Source organism: Ananas comosus, linkage group 22 (genome assembly GCF_001540865.1).
Source record: "Ananas comosus cultivar F153 linkage group 22, ASM154086v1, whole genome shotgun sequence".
In the NCBI taxonomy this organism is placed as follows: Eukaryota; Viridiplantae; Streptophyta; class Magnoliopsida; order Poales; family Bromeliaceae; genus Ananas; species Ananas comosus.
In genome coordinates this window covers 5,608,467-5,629,325 of record NC_033642.1, presented here as the reverse complement: position 1 = coordinate 5,629,325, position 20,859 = coordinate 5,608,467, and the positions used below count along the sequence as shown (strand labels likewise).

Below are 20,859 nucleotides of genomic sequence, written 5' to 3'. Positions count from 1 at the left end.
TGCATGAGAGAAAAGCGAGCACCCAAAGTGAGCAAAAGAACAGAGTGGCACATATGACATAGATCGAGTGGCATTCGATAAAGCTAATGTGAAATGACACTAGAGTTAGTGTGATGTAAAGAATTAAAGTGATGTAAAGAATGATGAAAATGACGACGAGTAAAGTGGGCAATAAGAACAAGAATGCTAGAGTTAGCAAAAGTAAAAGAAATGCAAAGAACAATGATTGCTAGAGTTAGCAAGAGTAATGAGAATGTACGGAATGTGATTGCATGAGTTTGCAACATAAAGTGACGTAAAGAACACTAGAGCTAGTGTAAAGTCAAGATTGAACTTATAATCCTTTGAGTTAAGGATATGATCATACTTGCTATTGAGTTCCGTGCTCGAGGGCGGTCGCTCCCCCTCGGGCGATGCGCTCCGGAGTTATGCATCCGGGTTGGAGTAGACCCGTAAGGACGGTCCTAGCTGGTGAGTACCTGCGATGATGGACTTAACGTGAAGCAAGTTAATGTGGCGAAACCCCCGGGTTAGCCTTAATGATTAAAGAGCAAAGAACAAAGAACAAAGAGCAAAGAACAAAGAGTAAAGTTAAAGAATGAAAGAACTTGCATAATCTGCATATGTTTAATGTTGAGCATACTTCCTGCTTTTGTTCAGGCATATTAGTATCATGTTATAGATTGGTTACCATATTTCAGCTTATTCTTTCTATTATGCCTGAGTTAGTCCTAGTGGGAAAGTCGGTGATGTTGAGGCCGAACCCACTGGGAACTTTGTTGTAGTTCTCACCCCACTATTTCCACAGAGCCGGGACCGAGCGAGCCGGCGAGCGACCGAGGTAAAGGTATCGCGCCTTAGACAGAGGCCACCGATGTTGGGTTTCATTTTGTAGTAAAGTACCTTATGATCATCTTTTGTATTTGATGATTTAGCAAAGCAAGAAAAGAATGTAAAGCTTATTTTGAGGTAAATGTGATGTAAGAAAGAAATGATGAAATTATGTAATGAAATGTAAAGAGTCTTAAATGTAAGAAATGGATGCAATGTATATGATCTAAAATGAATCATATTACTTGTGAATGTTTAGTTTCCTTTTTCTTTCACTTATGGCTATTGCTTACCCTCGTGTAAGCCGTTTGTGTATGTTTCCGCTAGTGCTTTTCTCTATTGATGAAAAGGTACGTGTGATGAGCCTTGGGCGGATAGGGGAAACTCTGTCCGTTCGGCGTCTGTTTGACGTGCTCGGGTCGGGCCAAATTGGCATCGGTCCCGGGGCGTGACATCTATCATCCAAAAGGAAACTAAATAGGCGATAGCATAAATTGAATATTTGATCAGACTTGTGGCATATAAGACTGCCTATATGAGTTTGATTTATGTTTTTTTTTTTTTTGAGATATGAGTTTGATTTATGTTACCATTTGCTTTTATTGATATCTTGCGCTTTTATTGGTATTTCCCCCTCTTGCCTACCAATGTTGCCTTCTCGGAATCTGAATAAAAAAACCATGGAAACTATGAAATTGAAACCTTAGAAACTAAAATGAAATTGAAACCAAAATTAAGATTGCTATGAAATTTGAAAGACAAACAACTTATTTCTACTTGAAAAAAAAAAACATAAAATATAGTACCCTATAAAAGAAAATCTGGTAAGAATATCTTACCATTCTAGCATAATCTAAATATATTATTTTTTTGATAATATATATAGAAAATGCGAGTACACTTACATACCAACACATTAAATTACTAATAATTAATTAGATAATCAATTATAAATAATAATTACTTTATTATTTAAGAAATAGATAATGATTTAAATATATTAATAGATTAATTAATAATTTAATTTAATACCACAATTAAAGTTAAATTTACATTTTAATTAATTTTTGTTCCGACTTGAGAAGAAACTTGTTTCAGAAAAAATGATGAAACAACAGTTACAAATTTATACCAGGATATGCTTGTTTATTTCAGAAATTCGAGAATTACTGTTCTTGGGTATTAAAAATTATATTTGAAAACGAAGAAGGAAACAAAGACTTATTCTTCCCTTTAATATATTATGTTATTTTTCTTGATTCTAACATAATGTCTCGGAAAAAAATAGAAAAAATTTAAGCACAATTCACGAAAAAAATCTAAAAAGGAAGGCTCAAAAATGCTCATAAGCATAGGAAAGTAATAGGAGCAATACATTACCGTAGGAGGAACATGTGTGCAAAGGCCAAGTATAAGAACAATAGGAAGTGGTTGTCTATGAATAGACTGTCCAAACTTCTACTTGTTCGAAGCCATCATTTTCCACGTTTTCCTCTTCTTTATCATCATCGCCTCAAAGAAGAGATAAAAAATAGCAAGAAACAGAAAGGAATAAAAGAAACAAAGTATTATTAGTAAAACAACAATGTATCAAAGCAGTCGAGTTCATGCAAAGCTACCACATTTAATCCCAAACAAAGATAGGAATAGCTTATTTGAGTACAACCAATTATCTGTAAAACTGACTATCCCAAACTACTACATTTAATCCCAAACAAAGGTACGAATACCAGATTTGGATACAAAGAAACATCTGTAAAACTGCTTTCGCACAAATAATCTGACAACCAATCAGGTAAAGAATGCAAATAAGAGAATTATTGGCAAATTTTGAATCAGTAGGTTAGAATCACATGTGTACATCAAAATTTGAACAACATCAGAACACTAAAACACAGTTGATTGCCCAAGGATTATGTTGCCCAAAAGGTAGAAATCGCAATTTTCAGTACAACTAAATATCAGCACATTGTTGTACCAATTACCATCGGCAAATCCAAGCCACCTCATGCATTGAGTATATAGAAGTTTCTTAATTTAAAACAAACGTATCAACTTAAATTTCAAATAAATTAAGTAGCCACCGGTTGCCTATGATGCAGGCCATCCAAAGTGCTCTAACCACTAGCCAAGAAGGCCCGGGCCCCTCTCAATTATCACAATTATTTCACATTCAAGGGAAGGTCAGCATAGTATGGGACAACAACAGGCGAAAGCTCAATTGTCGCAGTCATCTAACATTCAAGAGAAGGTAATCATAGTATGGGACAAAAAGAGGCAAAAGCAAAGTACCCCTGCAAAGGACAAAACATTATTATAAACTACACAGGACACAACTATGAAGAACAACAAAGAGTCGACAGCCAGCAGGAAGACATAGGGAACCTGCAGAAACCAAATAATGGACTTGCAGATTCCACGGCATATAATTTTTTTGTTTCGAAAATCAGGCTAAAGGAAAAGCAAAAGAACATAGTTTTATCTGTAGAAAACCTTGAAACAATGATGTAAAGTGCTCACACTCAATGGATTTTGGATCCGCTGCTTCCCTTGGGGACAATATAGGAATGCACTTCTACACCGAGCACCGTTTCGGGCTTGGATCCGCTTGATCAATTTGTCATTCGAGTGCTGGACGGTGGCAAGGGTGGCGGCCATGGTGAGTGGCTTCGGACGGTTCGTTATGGCAGACGCGACCACCAAAGCGATGACGGACCTCCGTGCATACAGATGCCAAAATCACCCTCGATTCCATAACTGACATCCCACAGAATCTTGCTGTAGTAATTTATAGATTTATACTGAAATATGTGGTGAAAAAGGGTTGCTTACTTGCCTCATTTTGTGCGAGGACATGTGCTAATAAGAAGTAAAAGTTTATCGTATTATAAATTTAGGCTTTTCTCAACCATTTTTACCAGGTATGATAGGTTAAATTACAGGTTCATCCTTGTTGATCAATTGAGAGCCACAAGTTATTTCTATAAGTCAAGACAAAGTTGTAGAAGACAATAGAGACAAATTTGTGTGTGTCCTTTAGTAAATTTTACTTGGTTTGTCGGGTTAATTTCTTATTTGCTGCGATAAGTTTGCAAGTGGATCAAGAAGTGCGGAATGCTCTTGGACTAAACGACCATCAATATGTAAATCAATTCCCTTTTGAAGCTTGCCTTGTAATGGAGCACCATTTGGCAGAGACCATCCACAAGATGACTTTTTAATTTCTTCTAATTGTTGCCATTGCTTCTTATGTTATTATATCAAGTTGTCCTTGTACATCCAATAATCTGTTTGAGAATGATACTAAACACATTTATAAGATAAATTATGCATCTTGAACCACTGTATTCAGTATATCCATCTAAAGTATATCATATGTTGGAGAAAACAGTGTGTTAGCAATTGTAATAGAATTTTGTTGTGGTTACCTTTAAATTTATGATTGTTTTCATATCAGACATGTTTCTTTGTTTCTAACCTTTTCAATCAGCATTGCCTCATTGGGCCCTACCATATTGCAATAGGAAAGCTATATGATCAGCAGAAGGAACTGGTTACCTTTAAATATCTGATTTTTTTTGCTTGAATTTATAAAGCCACATGTGAGTTTATTCTATTAGCTTGTTACCTATGAACATTTCATCTAAACATGGAGTGTTCAAGGAGAGGAGCGAGCAGCGAGGGAGGGAGAAAGAGGGTGGTGAAAAGAGTAGTGTGGGCTGACGAGGTTGGTGGACAGCTAGTAAACATCAAATGCGACACTTATGAAGAGGAAGTGACCAAAGCTGGGAGTGGTAAGGCCTACAGCGGTGATCAGAGCGGCGGAGTATATGCTAAAGCCCCAAGAGGTAAGGCGAGGGAGATGATCTATGAAGTTAATGCTGAAGATCCAGGAGCTAAGACGAGGGAGCTTGTCAGCCAATCTAGATGGGTGAGCTCCAACAAATCAGAAGCCGCGGGCCTTAAATCCCAAGTTAGCGGGGACTTATAAGGAGGTGCTACTGTGAAAGGCATCCCAGCAAACACTTCAACGCAACTCATACCTCGGCTTTAGATCAGCGACCCGGAGCCATCAGAGGCTAGTGTATCGGAACACCAAGGAGAAGTGCTTCAGGTGCTTAGCCTCGGATCACAAGGTCGCTGCATGCCGCCAGCCGCCGGGCACGCCTCGATGATCGCCGACGCCACCGATTCGGCTATGAAAGATAAAGCCATAATCCTCCAGATAATAAGTTCAGACCAAGGCAACTTCACCACTGCAGAGGCAATTCATCAAACACTTGGGAGTGCAAGAGACAGAGAATGAGGAAAGGGTGACACTAAAAACAATCACTCTTAGTTGTTTGTTAACTCGATATTTCTCCGGAGAGGGGTGGGGGAAGAGGGAGAGGGAGAGCTGCCCGCCCGCGCCCCGCCCGCACATGCTGCCCCCTGCGAGCGACCCGCGCCTGGCGCCCGGGCATGCCCGCACGTGCAGCCCGCTGTGAGCGACCCGCGCCCGGCACCCGCTTGCGCCCTCGCACGCCTGCGCTTGCACCTGCTGCCCCCTGCGACCGACCCTCTCCGGGCGCCCGCTCGCGCCCCGGCTTGCTCCCGTGTGCCGCTCCCGCACGCGCCCTTCTCCGCTCGCCCGCCCGCACCCGTTCGCACCTACGCGCACCACAAGGCAAGAACGACGGAACAACAGCGATAAAAAACAGGGGATAAAAATCAGGANCGATTGCATCTATATTTGTAGCCTTTTTTGTTAGTGGTTGTGCCCATAGTAACCATGATCACAGATCCCCCTTCACCCTTCAAACTGCAATCTAGATCGCACATTCTGATTTGTCATGGATTCTTGATCCGGATCACAAAAAGTGGGTAACTGAGAACAGTGAAGAACTACAATTTTCTAGATCTAATTTATTAGGCCACCTTAATAAATAATGCAAAAGAGTTATGCCCATATGAAAAAAAAGGAAGAGTTGCTTTTGATCAGAAGAGAGAATACCTAATTGACCACCGCTACCACACGCGCCCTCCTCCGCTCGCCCGCCCGCACCCGTTCGCACCTGCGCGCACCACAAGGCAAGAATGACGGAACAACAGCGATCAAAAACAGGGGATAAAAATCAAGGGAGATTAGAGAAAAAGACGGGAAAAAAAATTGTCAAACCGTTTAGTATTTATAATAGCCAGAGAGAGGTAAAGCAGAAGAGAGAGCGAGGAAGAGCCCACGAGCGCCATGCCTATCGGACGGGAGAAGGCGGACGGGATGTCGGACGGGACAGGCAACAGGGCGAGAGAAGGCGGAGAGTACAGGAGAAGGCAGACGGGATGTCGGACGGGACAGGCAACAGGGCGAGAGAAGGTGAAGCGTACGGGAGAAGGCGGACGGGATGTCGGACGGGACAAGCAACAGGGCAAGAGAAGGTGGAAAGCTGTCGGACGGGACAGGCAACAGGATGAGAGAAGGCAGAGATCCGTCGGATGGGACAGGCCATAGGGCGAGAGAAGGCGGAGATCCGCCGGACGGGATAGGCAACAGGGCTAGAGAAGGCGGAGATCCGTCAGACGGGACAGGCAACAGGGCGAGAGAAGGCAGAGAGGCGTCATCACAAAGGCGGAGAGGACGAAACGACGTCGGGAGGGCCAACTCTGCGTCGTACGGAAGAACGCGGCTGCGTTCCCAAGGGAGGAAAGCGATGGTGTCGCGGCCGGGGGGGGTGTGCGCCGCTGTACAGATAGGCGGAGAGCGCGAAGTGCGGGAAGGCCTCGAAGCCGGTCGCCCTTTCATAAGTTCTTATAGATTTGTGTTGTATTACCGTGTACAACACAAGAAAAGTCAACGTGCAACCTAGCAGTATTTGGAGTTGCTTGATAAATGTGGAAAGAAATGACGAAAACTGTAATAATACAACCCTGTAAACTGGCCACAAGTAGGCATTCACCTGTTGCCGTTTAAAATTTATTGCTATTGCACTTCTTACAGGGAGAAAAACGGAGAAAGAATGGGCATTTGCTCTAGTAGCATTCAAATTCAAATCTCACAACATTTTACCAACATGTTAAAATGGAGGAATTTCTACTGGATTGTAGATACAATTCATGAAAAGAGTGATTTAACCTGTTAAGTTGAATAATAATAATTACAACAGACAAATATAACTAATAAAATTCCTGTAATATACGAGAGAAGAAAATATACCATCCAGCAAGACGCCTTAGCGGAGTAGACGCATCTTTACTCAAAATCCCAAGTAAAAATTGCCTACGTAAATTGAAGTAAGAGGATTGTATTCGCTTTTGAAGCAGAAGAAAATTAAGCAATGTCGACAAAACTATGGAAAACAACCGGCTACATATTTCAGAATAGCAACAATTAAGATGCTGGAAGAGTGACCTCAAAGTTAATGATCTTACATTCAAATACAGCCTCAAGGAACTAATTGCCACCCATCATTCTAAGTTCCCCAGACAAGCTAAACCTTCAATGGAGAACTCTCATGCTCACAGGACTGTTGAGACAGAACCCCCTGTTGTTAAAGCAGAAGGCATTCATTGCATCGAGCCGAGTCGGAAAATGAACAAGTGCGATTCTTACAGGGTCTGGGAAACCTTGCCTGCAAGAAATTTGAGTAAAGTTGAGGCGACAACATGAAATAAGTAAAGTTTACCAAAAATAATTCGGCATGTCATCCCACCGAAAAAGCATCTGGAATGTGGAAAGCTCGAAATTACTGCCGGATAGGAAGCGCTCAACATCCTCTTGAACAGCATTACGAGGAATTCCTTGCAACAATACCTGAGGATCAGAAAGAAGTAAAGAAACAACTGAATACTCTACGGCAATCTGCAGTAAATGGGATAACAGCTAACTCAAGTACTCGTCAATTCATTGCTTTTGTTTGGATGAGAATAAAAAAAAAAAAACCAATCTCTGATTAAAGGCGTTGGGAGATACTGCCTAAATGTTAGAAAATGTCAAAATCTCATATTAAAGAAATGAACACTATCACTGATTCATTATTTCTCTTGGATTTGAACTCAATCCTTTATTAGCTATGTGTTGCGCACTTCATATGTCAATAAATACTGCAATCATTTGACGTAAAATAAATCTAGTTTGGAAGCGCATAATTAACTATCAACATCGAACATTTCATGCTTTCTTTTTACACAGAATGGTGCAAAATGAGAGAGAGAGAGAGAGAGAGAGAGAGAGAGAGAGAGAGAGAGAGATGTAAATGATTACTTACAACTTTTCCATCATAAGATGTCTTGAGATCCCATTCAGAACGATCAATCTATCACATAAAGTTGAAAACCTAATTACCCAATGTTGGCATAGGAATATTGATCTAGCAATTTTTTATCTAGGATTACCTTCTCTATCTTGTACAATCGACCCCTCCTTATAGTTTGCTTCACCGCCGTATCAAAGGAAGATTCAGAAGGAAATTGCAACAACCTATTTGTCGAAGTAGATGCATCACATATGATGTCTTAAATACTGATAAAAGAATTATATAACAATGTAAAGATAAATTTCAATTAGAATTACAACCTATTTGTACAAATAGATGCATCACATATGACGCCTTCAATACTAAAAAAAGAATTATATAACAATGTAAAGATAAATTTCAACGAGTATTGCGGATGTAAGTAGAAATGACATGATGAGAAGAGAAAAACAAAGAACAAAACTGAAAACTCATATAGTGGCGAGCAGATATCAATGACTTCTGTATACCTACAAAAGAGTTTAGTAGTCACATATTTATTAACAACAGAGACGATTGAAATTTGAAAACAAAAAAGGGAACAAAGTTCACACTTCACAAAACAGCTTTCAAAAGTACAGCCAAAAGAACATTTTTATCAATGTTTACAGGATGTCCATTTAGGCCTGAAACGACGGCAAGCGAGGACCTTAGAACAAACGACCAGGAGATGGTGCCGAAAGCTTTAGTAAAGTCAACTTTATTTAAGCGGCTTCCCCTTTGAATGTTGACAATAATGGATTAATTCATGAGTTGCAACAAAGGAGTTGACAGGAGAATGGTTTTTGATGAACCCACACTGGTTAAATTGGCATGAAAGGTAAAATTGGCATGAAAGGTAGAATTATGAAATTAAATTGAACAAAGAGAATTAAATTGAACAAACGGAAAAAATATTTCTGCAATTTTCAATATTAGAAACACAAGTTTCTCTGATTTCGTATTCTAGTATCCGAAATTAGATGACAGTTATAAAATTCATGAGAACAAAATAAACCGTGCAATGAATTGTCTTATGTCGTCTTGATTCTTGTTATATATTTCAGAAATGCTTCTGTTCAGCTATACATATCCCATTCCAAATTCAATTTTCTTGATTATAAGAGCTTCACTCTCAGACTCCTGTAGATAGTTCTATTTTATTGCTATCAGGATCATCTAAAGATTCAACACCTTATTCATACTCACACAAACAAGTCAAAGAAACTAAAGAATCCCATAGACGTTCCAATTAATAACAGTCACTCTACTTATAACCAAAAGAAATAAAGCGATTTAAACAATAAACGCTCACTTTGGAAAGTTAAAGCTAAAAGTAGAAAAGAAGAAAACAAAAATAACACACACAATAAGGGGATGAACAATAGAGGCTAACATGAAAAAGCTACCAGCTTAGTTTTATTCAAACTAATTAACAACTAAAGGTTTAAGAGAGAAAAATGAACAAACTCGACAACAAATATAATTCATCCAATTACATGCACATATTTTCAGCAAAATACAATTAAAAAGTAGACAAATAAGAGAGAAAAATAAACTAACTAGATAGCAAGATATGACTATAGCACAGAACCAGCATTTATTTTCATCAAAATAACAGAAATTAGAGGTAAAAGGGAAGAAAAACTAATCGGATAGCAAGATGTGACTAATAATATAACCAACATTTAAAAAAAAATCAAACTAACTCAAAATTAGACATTTAAGAAAGCAAAATGAACTTCCCGAACAACATACATGATTCATCACAAACACAGCAGAAATTTTAATCAAACTAATTTTAGAGGTTTAAGATTGCAGAATGAACAAATTGCACAGCAAGCATATATTTTCATTGCACTAACTGAAAATTAGTGGTAACTGGACAGCAAGATATGACTCAGTACATAACCAAAATATAATTTCATCAAAAAATTAAACTTGGGGCATGTGATGTCAGATCAAGAAAAATATATATTGACAAGATGAAAGTACCTGCAAGTTTAATAATGGAAACATTTGCATTCTGATTTAACCAACTTTAACATTTTTCTTGCCTTCTAAAGGGTTTGGGTGGGCATAACATTTTCGTGATAAGAACAAACCAAATTAAAACTTTATGCATGATTGGAGCGAAGAGAGAAGAGTATAAAGAGAACATACACGCCAACTGGATTATATGCCTTAGTGTAGTCAAATTTAATATCATCAGTTGACCAACTTAACATTTTTCTTGCCTTAGTGTAGTCAAATTTAATATCATCAGTTGACCAAATTAAAGAGAACATACACGCCAACTGGATTATATGCCTTAGTGTAGTCAAATTTAATATCATCAGTTGACCAAATTAAAACTTTAACATTTTTCTTGCCTTCTAAAGGGTTTGGGTGGGCATAACATTTTCGTGATAAGAACAAACCAAATTAAAACTTTATGCATGATTGGAGCGAAGAGAGAAGAGTATAAAGAGAACATACACGCCAACTGGATTATATGCCTTAGTGTAGTCAAATTTAATAACATACACGCCAACTGAATGGAAACATTTGCAATCTGATTTAACCAACTTTAACATTTTTCTTGCCTTCTAAAGGGTTTGGGTGGGCATAACATTTTCGTGATAAGAACAAACCAAATTAAAACTTTATGCATGATTGGAGCGAAGAGAGAAGAGTATTAAGAGAACATACACGCCAACTGGATTATATGCCTTAGTGTAGTCAAATTTAATATCATCAGTTGACAGATTACATCCTTCAAGGTAATGAAGGACATCAGTCTTCATTGTGTTCTTCCCAATACCGGTCAACCTTCCAAAGACTAGACCTGCTACAAGTATAAATATACAGAAGTCATAACATATAAATGATAGAAACAGCTATAAAAAATAGCATTGTAAGCCTCCAATCAAGATGATCAAAAATGCTGAAACCTGAAAGTCAAGTTAATAACGGGCATATCAAATTAAACTTCTCCAAAACACAGGTTCAGATCAGGCCCCAGAACAATTTACAAGCAGTAGTAGAAAGATTGGCAATATTGACATCTTTATCATTTGATGCAGGCTGTTTATGACCGTTGCAACGCGTGAGCTTGTCATAATCAAATTAGTATATACAGAAGGCAAGTTACAAGCAACTGCTTTTGCAATTACATACTCCATGCTAATTTCACTGAGAAAAATCATATCTATTTGCACCAGCAGTTATTGCTTCTGATATGGAATTATAAATCCGAAGTTGAAATATAACATAAATTAGATCACAGAAACAGGCAACATAATCAATGCATAAGCCAGATAAAAGCAAATATAAACTATTCTATATTATAGAAAAACTAATTTAAAGTTCAAAGCAAGTTAAGGTAACATAAATTTTGTAATTTTAACTAATACTCATGAAAATATGGAAAGAAACAATACTATCGGAGCATCAACAGACACCGATTGGTAATATATATATATATATATATATATATAGAGAGAGAGAGAGAGAGAGAGAGACAGAGAGAGAGAGAGAGAGAGAGTTGAGTTAAAATACTATCGGCAACAAATGGGCTCCGTTGCCACCCATTTGTTTTCGATGATTGAGCGTCCAAACTGGCGATCAGCACCATTGAACATGATCTATACCACTCGAAGCATCTAGAAATCAAATTTCATACTTTTTCGATATTATTCTCGTCCATCAAGTGGACACAAAAATGAACGGCTAAAAATGAGTATCCTTTAAAATGTGATGATTGGAGTTTTGTAATCAAGATTAAGTATATAGATCTTATTTTAAATGATTTAAAGAATTTTCTAACCAAAATTCAACTGATTTGGATATCTTTACGCCATTAAACAAGAAACGTCTCATATTGACCGTTAAAATTATAAATTTTGAAACCAAGGATTAAAGTGCCGCCCCGTGCGTGCCCCCAAGAAGAAGGCACGGTATTGGGGGGTCTCGAACCCCCCCCCCGATGCTGCGGCACAGTGCTACGTATTATGTTGAGACGTGCGATAAGCAGCACTATGCCGCGGCACTGTGCCGTGCCAGCACTCTGTGTGTGTGTGCATGTGTTTTTGTTTTTTGCTTTTTTTTTTCCTTTTTGCTTTTTTTTTCTTTTTGTTTTCTTCTTTTGGGTACCAAGAAACATCTGGGTACACCCTCCCTCATCTCTCCTTTTTATTTTTGTCCTTTTGCACTTTTTCTTTTTCTTTTTGACTTAGATGCTTTTTTTTTGGGCATTTTGGTTTCTTTTTTTTTTGGTTTGCTTTTTGGGTAACCCAAAGCATCTCTCCTCTCTCCTTTTTTATTTGTGTCATGTTGCACCCTTTTTTTTTACTACATGCAACCTCCCCCCTCCTCCTTTCTATTTTTGTTGTGTTGCACTTTTTTTTTGTACTACATGCAAACCCCCACCCCCCGCACCGCTTTCCTTTTTCTTCCCCTTCTTTTTCTTTCTTCCCCTCTTTCTCTGGTGCCTGGCTACCTTCTCCTCTGCTCTCTCTTTTCTTTTCTTCTCAGTTCTTACATATCTTCCTAAAATTATTTTTCTCCTCTTTTTTCTGTCGCTTGAAAAGGAAGCAAAGCCATTGCAAATCGCATATTTGCGTGTTAGATAAGTCAAAAAAATTATAATTTAATTTTTTGTTTATCAATATAGCGGCAAATTTTTAATTGATGTATTCAATCCAGCACAGACAATATCAGCAATATTTATATCAATATTATCAAATAAATCTTGTATCTGTAGATGATAATATGCCATATGATCTAGCATGACGATCTTTATAGAATTAAGCAATTATCTCTATATAAAGATATAAATTTAAATAATTATTGTACTTGTGAATTTTATTATTGTATTTTAATTTCTATTCTATATCAGGTGTAGTTGTACTTTACATACAAAAAGCTTAAATACATATAATTGATGAGTATAGTAAGCTATACATAATAAATATTCATAATTATTTATCTAAATCTTTCAAAATAATATTATAAGAGCTTATTGGAACAAAAAAAAAATAGAAATAAGTCCGTGCCAAAGCGTGCTAGTAGGAGAACCTGCGTATCCATCGGCACGCACGCATACTATGTGTCAGCATAGAAGCGTTCCTGTGCCATACCATGCCAGGGAAAGAGCGGCATGCTCCCGTGCTACGACACTTTAAACCTTGTTTGAAACCCTTTGATAATTAGGTCAATGATGTTGAAAAGATTTGAAAATTGATTTCTAAATACTTCAAGTGGTATAGATCATATTCAACGATGTCAATCGTCGATTTGGAGCCTCGATCATCAAAAGCATATAGATGGCAATGGAGCCCGTTTGCTACTGATAGCATTCCAGCTCAACTCTCTCTCACTCTCTCTCTTTCTCTCTCTCTCTCTCTCTCTCTCTCTCTCTCTCTATATATATATATATATATATATAGGCTAATTTCACACATGTCCCTGCAAAGATAATGAATTGCAAATATATCCCAACAAAGTTCAACTTTCATATATTGTCTCTACAAAAGTCCTAATATTTTCATATATTGTCTCTACAAATGATGATAGGAGTCTTGTAATCAAGATCAAGAGTATAGATCTTGTTGTAAATAGTTTAAAAAATTTTTTAACAAAAATTCAATTGATTTGGACATCTTTATGCCGTTAAATGAGAAAATGCCTCATATTGACCATTAAAGTTACAAATTTTGAAACCCTTTGATCATTAGGCAAATGATGTCGAAAAAATTTGAAATTTGATTTATAAACACTTCAAGTGGTATAGATCATGTTCAACGGTGTCGATCGTCAATTTGGAGGCTCCATCATCGAAAACAAATGGTGGAGCGGATGTCGTTTGCTATCGCAAGTATTATAGCACAACTCCAAATATATATATAATAGTATATATATATATATATATATTATATAATATATACATACATGTATACATACATACATGTATACATACATAATAACACTACATGTATACATACGATACATACATACATGTAATACATACATACAACACTCACTTGCAATATATATATAATATAAGTATGGTATTGTGATGTACATATATATATAGTAGACAGTAATATATGTATGTATGTCTATATATACACAACACATACTACATATTAATATATATATATTATAATATATATATATACATATATATATATGTAGTATGGGTCTAGTTATATACACACACAACATACATATATACCACTATATACTATATAATGTATTTTATATATGTATTATTATATTGACACACCAACACAAACACAGCACACACACACACACCAACACACGCACACACATATATATATATATATATATATATATATATATATAATAGTATCGTATGTATGTATGTATATCGTATATAGTGTATTTAATGGCTGTAATATATATATACATGTCTATATTATGTGTATATGTACTATAATATATATATTACACAGCTATATGTTAACCTATATTGTATATGTGTATAATATATTTATGCGGCTGCATATATATATTTTATATATATATATATGTATATGAGTGTATTATATATATATATATATTTATATATATATATGTTATAAGTTGTATATATAAAATATGTATAAGTGTTGTATATATACTAATATAATATATATATATATATATATATATATTTGAAGTTAGGCTACTATAGCTATCTATGTACGGAGTCGCGGTTACTAATAAGTCATTGATTATCGATTCTTTAGGGTGTTCAAAATTACACGTCCGCACCGCTTAAATATGAATCTAAGGTAATATGAAGTTCTTAGAATAGAATTTTAGTGTTTTTTTCCAAATCGTTTACTTAAAATAAATATGCTCAAAATGGACGGTGGAGAAATTGTAATAATCTTAAAATTTGAGTATAGCATCTTTTTAAATCAAATAAAAACAATTTAACACTTAATCTAGTAGTTTAAAGTATTTTCTATCAAATAGTAAGAAATTTAGATTCTTATACACCGTTAAACTCCAAACTCGCCATAGTAGCCATTGAAAGTTGACAATTTTGAAATGGTTTGATCATAAAGTAAACTATGTCGAAAAAATATAAAATTTTATTTCTAAAAACTTTAAATACCCTAGATCAGTTTTAACGGTGTGGATCGTTGATTTGAACACCCTAAGATCGAAAACGAGACTATAGTACCGGAGCTCCGGTATTATAGATAGTATAGGAGACTAGCTCTCTCTCTATATATATATATATACACACATATATACACATATATATACACACACACACACACATATATATAGTTATGTATGGAAACTAAAAGAACATAATGCAACATACAAGAAGTTAGGAAAATTAGCAGTAGGAGATTGAGCCATCATGCATACGGGTTTGAGGAAAAAAAGGAAGTTCCTAGAAAACTCTAAAAGGAAAAGGTACGGTTCAATTTCCACACAAAATATGAAGAGTCACCTAATGCATTCAGATTGGCACAACTCCCTCCTTGGTTAGCCAATACTGGAAAACCAGTGAAGGATGAAAATCTACTGAGGGCTTGGCCTTTCAACACGGTCTGCTCCCTCTTTGGTCGTCGACTCCTAAAATAGCACTACGCATCTTCCTATATTATAGCTACCAAAACGAAATATTGTCCACTACCCCCCGAAAATCTAGTGAGGGGCAGGCCTTGCAACACGGCCTCCCTTTATATTCATCGGCTCCTGAAATGGCACTACACACTGTACTATATTTACCCAAACAAAGTATTGTCCAATATTCGCACTGCTCTGCTCATCTCCCATCTGTTTAATTATTCTAATCGGGTTCTAAACAAATTATGGATTGAGTCAAGCTCCCCAAGTACATGTAAACGTTTTGATCTATAATTGAGCGCTTTTCTTTGGTCAATATGAAAGGAGTGAAACCTGAGAATTTTTTAACACAGGTCCACTAATGTTAATGTTCTCACCTCAGCTGTGATGGAAACCCTAAATTTCGGCACTTAGGAGCTGATGAGAAGAAAGAATCTTTACCGTCTCTAGTTGGATAACCTTGACGATATCTTGTTTGGACTTACACAATGTAACTTTATTCCCAATATGAGGATGTAGACTATGGCAGTCATTGGATAAAATCACAGGCATTTTCCTTTAAGACGGAGTATTACATGTTAAGTTTACATATATAAGACAGAGTACTACTTATTGAGCAGCAAAATAAGATTAGTGAGTCAAAGTGTTCAATTACCTTTCCAATTTTATAACATCACGGTTCAAGCATTAGATTGCTTCAAAAGATCAGCTCAAAAAAGGGCTAGATCCTTACTTTGCCACATATGTATTACAGCCCTATAAACTCTACTTTCTCCTATTCCACTCGCCAGAAGACATTTACAGGGTTTATACGAATAAAGGCATCAGTATCTTCTCATATTCAACCAAAAGTATGAAATTTGAGCTCCACACATACAAAAACCAATTTCAAACCCAAAAAAAGAGCTAAAATAATAGAATCCTCCACACGAAATGGATCGGAGGATTCAAATTACCTTCCGTAGAAGTCTGGAGAAATGGATCGTCGGAGGGATCAAGCGACTCCCCCTCGGTGGAGAGGCTCCTCCATGGAACCCTAGGAAGGGGGTTTGGGGTTAGCGCGGTCGCCCTAAAAACGTTTCGAAGGAGAGTGAGCTTCGACATCGCCGGGTCAGGAAGCGGCTGCGCAACGAGGAAGGAGGCTCGAATGCTTTTAATGGTATCGAAGAAGTAGGAATGAGTTTCCGTGCCCTAAGTGCAAGTTTACTCGAACTGTTAAGCAGATTTTTTATCATAAAATAAAAAATGGTGAATTATGTATGACTTTAAAATTTATAACTTATGAACATAGTCAGTTAATTCGGATTCGGCAAAATTCGGTATGGGTATAATTCAGATAAAATTCGTCTTCTAATTTTTAAATTCGTTGAAAAATACGGCTAAAAAACAAATTCGCCAATTATTCGGATACGTAATTTATATGGATATTATATGTTCACCAATTAAAAATTCAGAATTATTTAAATCCAACCCCAGCCCAAGCCCAAGCCCAAGCCCAAGCCTAACCTATGTCAGTTTTAAGTATAGACTTAAGTATAGGCAGTCCAAAGATAAAAACTATAAGTATAGACTTAGGTATAGATAAATCATAACCTATATAGGTAAAGTAAACCCAAGCCTAAGCCTATTTTAAAACGTATATAAGTATGCGTAACTGTAGAGATAAACGCCTAGCGGGTTTTGTCTTTTTTTTTTTTTTTTTTTTTTTTTTTTTTTTTTTTGGTTCTTTTGGAAGCCAGGCGTTGGGGTGGATTTTTTTCTTTTTTTTGACGGTGAGCTAGGGTTTTTTCCAAAAACGGGATTGAAGAGTGGGGACGCCGACACGCCGCGGCCGGGACGGTGGCTGGGGTAGCAGGAAAGGGAGGGGGAGGGGGAGAAGGGAAGGCCGGCGAGCGGCTTGCGGTAGCCTTCGGGGGCGCCCCGGTGTAGCTTCTAGCCCAAGAAGTGAGAAGTCTTTAGTCTTGGGAGGAGCAGCGGAGAAGGAGAAGGCGATGGCGAAGGCGAGAGGTTGCTACCTAGTCATTAGCCCACCAAGAAATGTTTGGTCCATGCTTAGCAGACCTAAAAATACGAAATCAAAGAGAAAGAGAAAGGAAATAAAGTAGAAGAGAATTAACGACCGACATACCAAAACTCGTTGTTCTGGTACTGATGTTTTACATCGTAGTAACACTTGTACGTAAATAATTCTAAGTAATGAAGAAAAAAATAGAAATTAGAGATGTCGTATGTACTTATACGGGTCGTATGTTCTTATTGGTCGTTTATTCCAAAATTCTTAATTCTGGAGTTTTCCGAACTATACGGGTCGTCCAACACTCATTCCAAACTTTCAATGTTCGTATACGTAACTAATTTTTGGTTCCCTCTAGATCGTTTGAATTGTTTCCGATTTTTTGTACCCACAATTGACCGTTATGACATTTAAAGGGTACTTAAACCTCTTTATCGTTATACCTCTATGTCTAAACTCAAACGATAAACGAATTAATAAATAAATAAAACCCTGTATTATATCAAACGATAAAAAAAATGAATTAATCGAATTAAAACATCGAGAAATAAGAATACAAGAATTCTTAATACTCATAAATACGATTATCGTATTTAGAACTCTCTTTTTTTTGAATTAAATTATCGGCNATATATATTTTTATATATATATATATATATATATATATATATTTGATGTTATATTTGAATTTGTATTTTAAAATTTTAGATTTAATATAATATATTTTGAAATATTGAAAAAAGAAATAATTATTTCGGGTTCAAATTTTCGGGTTCGGGTTTGGGTTCGGGTTTTGGATTTTTAGTCGGGTTCGGATTTGGATATAGATTTTTAAAATCCGTCGGGCTCGGATTCGGGTCTCGGGTTTGGAGTCGGGTTCGGGTTTTTAAAAATCCACCCCGAATCCGACCCGTTGACATCTCTATCTGCGAGCCCATGACCGCCAGAGCCGATTTTTTGGCAGAATTATTCGCGGATAATTATTTTTGCCGAAAAAATGTATTTTTTTTATTTTTCAGAAAGATACGAATACGACTGTTTTATTCGTTTCTTCAAAAATTCACAAATAATTTACAAATTATTCACGAATTGAATCAAAATGTTCAATTATCTTTCTAATTTCATAACATTACGGTTCAAGTATAAGATTGCTTCAAAAAATTAGCTCAAAAAAGAGATAGATTTTTATTTTGCCACATATATATTACAGTCCTATAAACCCTACTTTCTCTTATTCCACTCGCTAGAAGACATTTACAAGATTTACACGAATAAAGGCATCAGTATCTTCTCATATTCAACCAAAAGTATGAAATTTGAGCTCCAAACATACAAAAACCAATTTCAAACCCAAAAAAAGAACTAAAATAACAGGATCCTCCACACGAAATGGATTGGAGGATTCAAATTACCTTCCGTAGAAGTCTAGAGAAATGGATCGTCGGAGAGATCCAGCGACTCCCCCTCGGTGGAGAGGCTCCTCTATGTAACCCTATGCAGGGGGTTTGAGGTTAGCGCGATCGCTCTGAAAACATTTTGAAGGAGAGTGAGCTTCGACATCACCGGGTCAAGAAGCGGCTGCGCAACGAGGAAGGAGGGCTCATGTCACGCCTCGGGACAGATACCAATTTGGGCCGGCCCGGGCACGTCAAACAGACGCCGAATGGATAGAGTTTTTTCTATCCGCCCAAGGCTCATCACCTGTACATTTTCAAGTAGAGAAAAGCACTAGCGGAAACATACACAAACGGCTTACACGAGGGTAAGCAATAGCCATGAGTGAAAGAAAGGAAACTAAATAACTACACAAGTACTATGATTCAACTTTTGATCACATACATTGCATTGAACCTTCATATTCATGATTCTTTACATTGCTTGCATCATTTCTTTTACATCACATTTGCTCAAAATAAACATTGCATTCTTTTTCTCATTTGCTTTATACATAAATATCTTCAAATACAAAAGAAGATATGTGGTGGCTACTAACAAAATGCAAAACCCGACTCGGGTAGTTACTGTCTATGGAGCGATACCTTTACCGCGGTCACTCGCCGGCTCGCTCGGTCCTGGTTCTGTGGAAATAGTGGGGTGAGAACTACAATGAAGTTCCTAGTGAATTCGATCCCAATCTCACCGACTTTCCCACTAGGTCTAACTCAGGCATAATAGAAGAAATAAGCAGATAAGTAGCCAACTATACAAATGCAGCTAATATACCTAAAAAATGCTATCAATAAGATGCTCAAAATAAATTCATGAAGAATGCATGGTCGATGTTCTTTGTACTTTATTCTTTGTTCAATCTCAAGGCTAACCCGGAGGTATCGCCTCATTAACTCACCAACTTAAAATCCATAATCGCAGGCCCTCAGCTTCTTCCCGCTAGGACTGTCCTCTGGGGAACAGCACTAACCCAGTGATGACAAACTCCGGAGCCCATAACCCGATAGGGAGCGACCACCCTTAGGCAAGGACTTATAGCGAGTATGATCAATCCTTAACTCTAAGGATATTCAGTTCAATCCGTTCCTTAACTCTAAAGAATTATGCACAAATGACTCTTAGCTCTAAGGTTGAATGTCATTGTGTCAATCTCACGTTCTTTGCATTCTTTAACTTCGACCATAGCAATACACTAACTCTAGTGTTCTTTACATTCTTTACTTTCATCATGTCTTTACACTAACTCTAGTGTTCTTTATGCCACATTTTGTTGCTAACTCTAGCAATTGTCATTCTTTGATGCCACACATTTGCTAACTCTAGTTTTTATCATTCTTTGTACCTCATTTGTTCTCTTTGATGCCACACACTAGCTCTAGTGTTCTTTACGTTAATCTTTATGCTAACTCTAGCTTTTATTCTCACATTTCATTGTCCTCATATCATATGTCACTTGTTCTTTAACTTTACTAAGTTCTTATCATCATACATGCACATATAGGGTTATTACATTCTCATTGGTTCTCAACCACCTAATGATGCACTTGAACTCACAAAATGCAAACTTTCACATATTCATAATCTCATTACCCTACTATTCATGCAACAATATACTCATGGATGCTCAAGAAGTGACACATTAGACATAAAGAAAATTCCAACAAGTTTGGAGAGTACCACCTACCTTGTAGGCTTACTTAGGTGCTACAGTGAATTTCTCGGAATTTTTTTTGCCGCCTAATT

At 36.9% G+C, this 20,859-nt stretch overlaps 2 protein-coding genes across 4 annotated transcripts; both read right to left on the bottom strand.

The window, feature by feature from the left end:
- LOC109726978 lies at positions 3,074 to 6,383 on the bottom strand. The gene is made up of 3 exons (XM_020256807.1): positions 6,164 to 6,383; positions 6,063 to 6,089; positions 3,074 to 5,481 (listed from the first exon to the last, which is right to left on the bottom strand). Exons 1-3 carry the CDS (start codon positions 6,315 to 6,317, stop codon positions 5,066 to 5,068), a joined length of 597 nt encoding a protein of 198 aa, XP_020112396.1. The 5' UTR covers positions 6,318 to 6,383; the 3' UTR covers positions 3,074 to 5,065.
- LOC109727564 lies at positions 6,979 to 16,865 on the bottom strand. Of its 3 annotated transcripts, none has more exons than XM_020257707.1 (6): positions 16,610 to 16,865; positions 10,770 to 10,908; positions 8,200 to 8,284; positions 8,073 to 8,120; positions 7,518 to 7,618; positions 6,979 to 7,436 (listed from the first exon to the last, which is right to left on the bottom strand). In XM_020257707.1, exons 1-6 carry the CDS (start codon positions 16,755 to 16,757, stop codon positions 7,304 to 7,306), a joined length of 654 nt encoding a protein of 217 aa, XP_020113296.1. In that variant the 5' UTR covers positions 16,758 to 16,865; the 3' UTR covers positions 6,979 to 7,303. The 3 variants fall into 3 exon arrangements, with proteins under 3 accessions (XP_020113296.1, XP_020113297.1, XP_020113298.1); XM_020257708.1 differs by having other exon boundaries at positions 10,770 to 10,905; XM_020257709.1 differs by lacking the exon at positions 16,610 to 16,865 and adding an exon at positions 10,242 to 10,422 and having other exon boundaries at positions 10,824 to 10,867.

What these genes read in the sequence shown, in the direction of transcription:
- LOC109726978 (XM_020256807.1), bottom strand. Translation starts at nt 6,317, where the DNA reads ATGGCCTGTCCCATCCGACGGATCTCTGCCTTCTCTCATCCTGTTGCC. An exon ending in TTCTCTCGCCCTGTTGCCTG is followed by an intron (nt 6,090 to 6,163) that starts TCCCGTCCGACA and finishes TCCCGTCCGACA; the next exon opens with TCCCGTCCGCCTTCTCCCGT. An exon ending in CGCCTTCTCCCGTCCGATAG is followed by an intron (nt 5,482 to 6,062) that starts GCATGGCGCTCG and finishes TGGTGCGCGTAG; the next exon opens with GTGCGAACGGGTGCGGGCGG.
- LOC109727564 (XM_020257707.1), bottom strand. Translation starts at nt 16,757, where the DNA reads ATGTCGAAGCTCACTCTCCTTCGAAACGTTTTTAGGGCGACCGCGCTA. An exon ending in TCTCCAGACTTCTACGGAAG is followed by an intron (nt 10,909 to 16,609) that starts GTAATTTGAATC and finishes TTATACTTGTAG; the next exon opens with CAGGTCTAGTCTTTGGAAGG. An exon ending in GCATATAATCCAGTTGGCGT is followed by an intron (nt 8,285 to 10,769) that starts GTATGTTCTCTT and finishes TTCGACAAATAG; the next exon opens with GTTGTTGCAATTTCCTTCTG.